Source organism: Sinocyclocheilus anshuiensis, unplaced genomic scaffold, assembly GCF_001515605.1.
Source record: "Sinocyclocheilus anshuiensis isolate Anshui unplaced genomic scaffold, SAMN03320099.WGS_v1.1 scaffold188, whole genome shotgun sequence".
NCBI lineage: Eukaryota > Metazoa > Chordata > Actinopteri > Cypriniformes > Cyprinidae > Sinocyclocheilus > Sinocyclocheilus anshuiensis.
In genome coordinates, this window is record NW_015555768.1 from 950,190 (window position 1) to 957,414 (window position 7,225).

General features: G+C 36.7%; 1 protein-coding gene across 1 annotated transcript in view; it reads left to right on the plus strand.

Annotated features, from left to right (window-relative positions):
• LOC107674349 (plexin-B1-like) overlaps window positions 1–7,225 on the plus strand; it is a 46,676-nt gene that overhangs the window by 28,455 nt on the left and 10,996 nt on the right. Inside the window, exons 10-18 of the mRNA XM_016468304.1 lie at window positions 280–405; window positions 626–742; window positions 969–1,059; window positions 2,791–2,957; window positions 4,834–4,985; window positions 5,079–5,345; window positions 5,949–6,122; window positions 6,497–6,641; window positions 6,879–7,115. Of these exons, the coding sequence (XP_016323790.1) occupies window positions 280–405; window positions 626–742; window positions 969–1,059; window positions 2,791–2,957; window positions 4,834–4,985; window positions 5,079–5,345; window positions 5,949–6,122; window positions 6,497–6,641; window positions 6,879–7,115 (1,476 nt within the window). The remainder of the gene's footprint in view (window positions 1–279; window positions 406–625; window positions 743–968; window positions 1,060–2,790; window positions 2,958–4,833; window positions 4,986–5,078; window positions 5,346–5,948; window positions 6,123–6,496; window positions 6,642–6,878; window positions 7,116–7,225) is intronic.

The window sequence follows — 7,225 nt, forward strand, 5'->3', positions numbered from 1 at the left end:
TATTATTACTACTGTAAAACTGTGGTAATACCATGTGCCCCTTCCAATTTTTACGCTTCCAAAAACATTTTTGTCACGATTAATTTACATAGTTATTGTTGGAAAAATTATATTATTTGTCTAACACTGTGGGAGGAATCATGCATTCATGTCTAAATTTGGTCTGTTCAATCAAATCGCTCCTTCCACCGATCATTTGCATTAAACTGAAAATTCTCTTTTTTTCTAACCAACCCTTGCCCTCACTAAAATTCTCATTTTGTGTGTGCGTGTGAACAGGAGCTGTCATTGCCCCGCGGGCCCGACTCTTGCCCCTGCGTCTGGGCCCTGCAGAGCTCCCCTCTGGTTCCTGTTGGCTTTGACAGCGAGCTCTCTCTGCAGGGCAAAAACCTGGACATATTTGAGGTGATGCTCATCTGCCGCTTATCATTCCACCCCATCCATTGTGCCTGAGTCAATATGTTGGCCTTGACGTTTCATGGCTGTGCATTTTAAGAGGCCGTTATTCCGGGGTGGTCAGGAGGGTCTGGGTGAACTCATTTATGATAATGCATGTGGAATGAGGTTAGAGACGACTCGTGATTAGCGTTTGATTGTGTGACATGCCGTGTGATATTTTAAACAGGATGAGGAAGATTATGCTTGCGTGCTGGTCATCGAAGGCCAGAAGCTGCGTTTGCCGGCTACGTTGGACCGCAGCAAAGAGACGGGGACGCATGTGTTCAAGTGTGCCGCTCATCAGGTGATATTAATAGCGCCCATTTATTCATTGCCACATCAAATTATGCCACAGCCGGTGTAGTTAATATAGACTTGTGAATGTGACGTCTGCACTGATAATAGCTGTAATTTATTACACCAGCCAGAAAAACACAGCAATTCAAACATGGATTTATTGATGGTGCCACACATAATTTGTCTGCATGCACCTGGCTGATTATACATTGACTTTGTATGTGTGTGTTTAGTTTCGGTACTCAGGAAAGCAGTTTGAATATTCCGCTCCTGTATACCTGCAGTGGGGGACACAGCGTATAGACTCAGCACCACATCTCCGCTGTGAGTACCATGACCATTTCTGCATGTTTCATTCAGTGGCAAAAATCATAAAATAACTCTTATTTTTATCAGTGTACTTACTCATTTGCTTGACTTAAATACATGTAAAATAAATATATCATTTATATATATATGGTCAATAAATATATATATTAAAAAAATATATGTAAGGGATGATGTACATCTAGCTGGTTGTTATCACAGCATAAACCCCACAGGATGATCAGGACCTCAACACAAAGCAAATATTTAATTATTTAAAATATAATTATTTAAGTCTAATTAATTATATATGGTGTATATATGTATATATAAATAGATAATAATAAAATTACCATTTTAAATAACAATAGTATTAAAATGAAAAAACATATAATTTTTAAATACTGTTTTTTAAAATATACTATTTTTAATATTTCATGTTAATCTATATGTTATATATTCGTATATTTGTCGTGCGTATGAGGAGAAAAAAAGCAGCACTGTTTTATCATACTAGATACATTTGAAAGTTCTGTTATAATGCTACTCTTTGCGGTCGTCACCGGTCTAATAAAACGCACAACATATTAAAGCGTCTTTGGTGTTTCCATGTTTTCTACAAAACAAAACCGGAACTCGAGGGTGTATGACGTCATTGGTAGGCGACACAATATGGACACGCTCCGTGTCACTAGTTAAATTTGCTTATTTCTCTGGATTTAAGCATTCTTCGAAACATTTGGGATAATATAAGTACACAAGTCAGCAAAATATATAACACTGTTCTAGTGGTTTTTGGATATAATATTCCGCTCCTGTATACCTGCAGTGGGGGACACAGCGTATAGACTCAGCACCACATCTCCGCTGTGAGTACCATGACCATTTCTGCATGTTTCATTCAGTGGCAAAAATCATAAAATAACTCTTATTTTTATCAGTGTACTTACTCATTTGCTTGACTTAAATACATGTAAAATAAATATATCATTTATATATATATGGTCAATAAATATATATATTAAAAAAATATATGTAAGGGATGATGTACATCTAGCTGGTTGTTATCACAGCATAAACCCCACAGGATGATCAGGACCTCAACACAAAGCAAATATTTAATTATTTAAAATATAATTATTTAAGTCTAATTAATTATATATGGTGTATATATGTATATATAAATAGATAATAATAAAATTACCATTTTAAATAACAATAGTATTAAAATGAAAAAACATATAATTTTTAAATACTGTTTTTTAAAATATACTATTTTTAATATTTCATGTTAATCTATATGTTATATATTCGTATATTTTATATTTTATACAATGTAGTATTATACTTGTGTGTGTGTGTGTGTGTGTGTGTGTCCTTCTTCCATTGCTCCGTGGTCCAGTTCTGATGCTCACGAGCCCGGTGTTGGTGCTTCCGACGGTGGACAGAGGTTAGCATGGGCACCCTGACTGGTCTGCGGCTATGCAGCCCCATACGCAACAAACTGTGATGCACTGTGTATTCTGACACTTTTCCATCAGAACCAGCATTACCTTCTTATATATATATATATATATATATATATATATACACACACACAGTATATACATACATACAAGTATAAAAAATATATATTTACAATAGTTTTTTTTTTAAATGCTTTTTTAAAACTAGATAGATAACAGCTAGTAACAGTTTTGTATCTGTTGGTTGTGAGCTCGCTGAGATTAATTTGTGTCTGTGTAACAGTGCAGCTGTACGACTGCTCAGTGGGACAGTCCGACTGCAGCCAGTGTCGTGCGGTTGCGGGTAATTACGGATGTGTGTGGTGTGCCGATGAAACCCCTGGCTGTGTGTATAACCAATCCTGCACCAGCGGAACCATGGACACCTGTCCTCCTCCTCTAATTACTGAGGTACACATATGCACGGTCCAAAATTAAATTGTGTGGGTGAATTTAGAAAGTTTATCACCAACTCTGAAAATGTATTTTGTGTTATTTCCTTAAAGGCACAATATGTAATTTTCACCGCTGGGGGGCACGTTTTCAAAATAAACAAATAGACAAAGGCGTAGTTTGATGACGCCGTGAGTGAGTGTGGAATCATGGGAGTTGTCGTCTTCATCCCCTTTGGATATTTTCATAAAAAAATCTTACATATTGTGCCTTTAATGATGCATTTTGTTGCCAAGACAAAGGAATTAATTTAGCTTTAGTTTTTCTCTTGAGTATTTGTAGCAAACCATACAGCTAATTTTGTTATTTGCATAATCATAAACCTGTCAGTGTGTCAGCTGTCACAAAAACATCAAAGTCATGGGTTTGATTCCTAGGGAATACACGAACTGATAAAGCATATACTTTTGGATAAAAGCTTCTCCCGAATGTATAAATGTCAATGTGAAGGCAAAAGCTGTCATCATAGTCACTGATCTTTTCATAAGTGGACAGTTTGTGTCGAAGGATCTAAGGATCTAGTTTGAGTGTTCAGAAGCAATCTGTGTGTGTAGCTTCAAATGCACAACCATATATTTATATTGTTTTATTTTCTCAATTTGCTTTTGTAACTGGTGTTGTCTGCGTTGTGTTTTTGATTAAATAAATGGACAGACATTAGCTGATGGGTCGACTCTTCATTTAATCTCTGATAAAAGATAACAGTCTTTACGATGTGAATTTGCCCTTTGTTGTTTCTGTTAAATGTAAAGTGCAATGCAATTATCGCGTGCTTTAAGTGTATCGATGAGATGACAAAATTAATCACAACCTCAATTAAAATGAAAACATGAAAATAATGAAACATACATGAAAAATAAAGTTATAAATATAATTTAAAGAGAAAAACAAGTGATTTTTAAAGCAAAGATGCCATTAGATTAATCAGAGCTTAATAGAAACCCACTTCTCCCATGCAGAGACAGTGAAGAAAGGGAAAAGAGGAGGGGCAAAGACAGGAAATTAAGATTAACTTTGCAGTCAGAAAATTAAAGGGGAAGGTGCACACATATAGACCGACATATCGGGTATACATTTGAACCGTTTTGTGTAATTCTATATGAGAATAATACTTTCCATACCTGTTACAATTTCATAATGGTAATTATTTCAATCATTTATTGAATAATTTATATGTTATTCATATATTTGGTCATTTGATCGTTTGTCATTTTTAAAATTTATTTTGTATATTGTGTTTTTATACACGCATAATATATATATATATATTTTAATGGAATAATGTGAAGCAATTTGATATAACAACATTTGTTGGATTTGTGCCAAGTCCAACTGAGCATGGAAAAACACAACAGAAATTATTCAATAGACCCTGCTCATTTTTATCATCATATTGTCTCCTGCTTTCTACTCTTCCCTGCCTTGCTCTGTCAGCCTTTTGGGCTGATAGAAGACAGTTAATACAGTTTTGGTTATCAGACAAAACATTTATTGGAGAGACTGGATCTAATATCCCTGGTGTGGAGTTGCAATACAAATTTTGGCATAGTGTCTCTTTGATTTGATTCACATAGCTTCTGAAAGACTAAAAAGCTGAGGCTCAAACTGTTGTTATTGCATTGCCATTTAAACCTTTTATTGTTCCTGAAAAAATTTTCATTTTACTTGCTTTGCAAGTAAACACTTGGCAGACATTATTTTTGGTCTTCAAACACATATTTATAAAAGACAATGTGTGTTTTGTACATGTTACAATTTGTGCTAAGTTCAGTGTGCCAAATTGAATTAGAAAATGGTCAATTAAATGTTAAAGAGTAATTTTATCTGTGGGCAGGTCGAGCCGCTGACCGGGCCACTGGAAGGCGGCATCCTGCTGACAATCCAGGGATCGAATCTGGGCCAGAGCTTCCAGGACATCCAGGCAGGAGTGACGGTGGCAGGGGTGACCTGCAGACCTCTTCCCGAGGCCTATCGCATTTCCACCAGGTACAACTGTTAAAATCACAGTTTTAGTGCACCAAATAAGATGACAAGTCAGCGTCAGATTTCATGTGTGCATAATTCTGGTTTTGTTTTCAGCATTGTGTGTGAGCTCCAGGCCAGTGCAAATGCCACAGCCGGACCGGTTGTCATCACCATCAGAGGTTCAGAGAAAGGAGAGTCCCAGCAGATGTTCTCATATCAGAATCCACAGCTGAGCAGGATTGTGCCGGAAAAAGGGCCCTTAGCTGGGGGCACGATGCTAACGGTCCATGGGTCGCAGCTCCTGACGGGACAAAGAACAGAACAAAGTAGTGACCAAATCGCTGGCCTGCAGGCTTTCTTGGGCTCAAAGCCCTGTCGCATGTAAGCACAAATGGAGTTAGCATCACCTTGGCTCCCTTGACAAAAACCCAATTGGATTTTTCCATTGGCTTTTAAATTAATGTAGAAAATGAGCTCTGTTACCAAAGTTTGTGTTTCTTACGTGTTTTGTAAATCGTGATTATCTTTACAAATGAACACAACTTTTGAAGTTTGAAGGCTAAATACAATCAGCACTTAATATCCTCAACAACCTCTGTAGTCACATTTAGCCACTAGTTAGCAACTGCCTTTTTCAAGAAAGTTAAAGCTTTAAAAAATAACAAGTGAATCATAAAAAAAATCATAATTGATATATTTTATGTTGTAGAATAAAAGAAAAATATCTTGAGCTTGTGTTCACCACAGACCTTATTTCTGGCATTTAACTTTAAAACCTATTTGAAAATCCATTGATTTTGGGACGGTAGAACCGGAAGTACTAAAATGTTAACTCGATTATGGGTTTTGGCCTACAAAAATACATCATCCCTGTAGCTCTTGATATCATTTATCTGTTTATTGACAGAAAATGTGAATGCAATTGACTGAAAAGATGCTGCAAGTTGCATTTGTCTAAGTTTTCTTTTTCTTTAGTTCTATAAGAAATGAAGTGAGTGACACACGGCTGATTTGTCGCACCAGCCACTCCAACCAAACTGGAAGAGTGCCAGTCAAAGTTGTGTTTGGAAAAGCAGAGAGGATTTTGGATAGTGTTCTTTTCAGCTATATGGAAGACGCTGTGATTACTGATGCAACACCTACGGAGAGTTTCTATGGGTATGTGCGCTCAAGGCTTATAATTCACGCAAAAATGAAAATTCAGTCATCATTTAATTACCCTCAAGTTGTTCCAAACCTGTACGAGTTTCTTTCTTTGAGCACAAAAGGATATTTTGAAGAATGTTGGTAACCAAACAGTTACTGCTAGCCATTGACTTTCATATTATGGAGAAAAAAAAAACTGGCCACCAGCAACTGCTCGATTACCAGCATTCTTCAAAATATCTTCTTTTGTGTTGAGCAGAAGAAAGAAACTCATACAAACTTAAGTTGTTATAGTTATTGTCCATGTGTGGACAGGCGTTTACTCTGATCTATTCTACATCTAAGTCATGAGATCATGTTCCTCTAATATTTTCATTTAAACTTAGGGGTGGACGTCTTATATACGTGACTGGCCAAAACCTGAATGTCGTTCAGCAGCCAAAGATGTCAGTCTCTTATGAGCCTAGAGAGAGGTCAGAAGTCAGAAGACGTCGATACACCCACGTTTCTGTCAGGAATCGCTTGGTTACGGTAAAACAGCCAGAAAACTCATTTTACGGATGGTTTCAAACAATTTTACATATTAAACACAGAATTTGTTTTCAAAATGAATGCATACAGGACTTATACATTTGATTCATTCTCAGAGGTTTAAATATTTGTTCAGAGATGGCTTAATCATTTACTTGACTGAAACTCGTTCACACTCCAAGCGCATGAAAGGAAATGTTCTCGGAGGTGCAGTAGTGCATATGTTTCTTTCTTCAGATTCAGGAGTTGTGCACCAATGTGACCTCCGAGAGGATGATTTGCAAGAGCCCAAAGGTGGAGCCGAAATCCAGGATAGTGCGAGTGTGGTTCGAGATGGACAATGTGCACATTGACTTTCACACCATCAAGAACAAGCCGTTCACGTATCACCCAAACCCAGACTTATTCCAGCTCAACAGTGAATCCCGAGGAACACCCATCCGATTCAAACCTGGAGGAGTCCTGGCAGTAGAGGTGTTTGCATTTCTGTTTATTTCTGTTTTGTTGATTGTCCACCAGTGGAATTTTAGTATATATATATATATATATATATATATATATATATATATAATATACTAAAAATG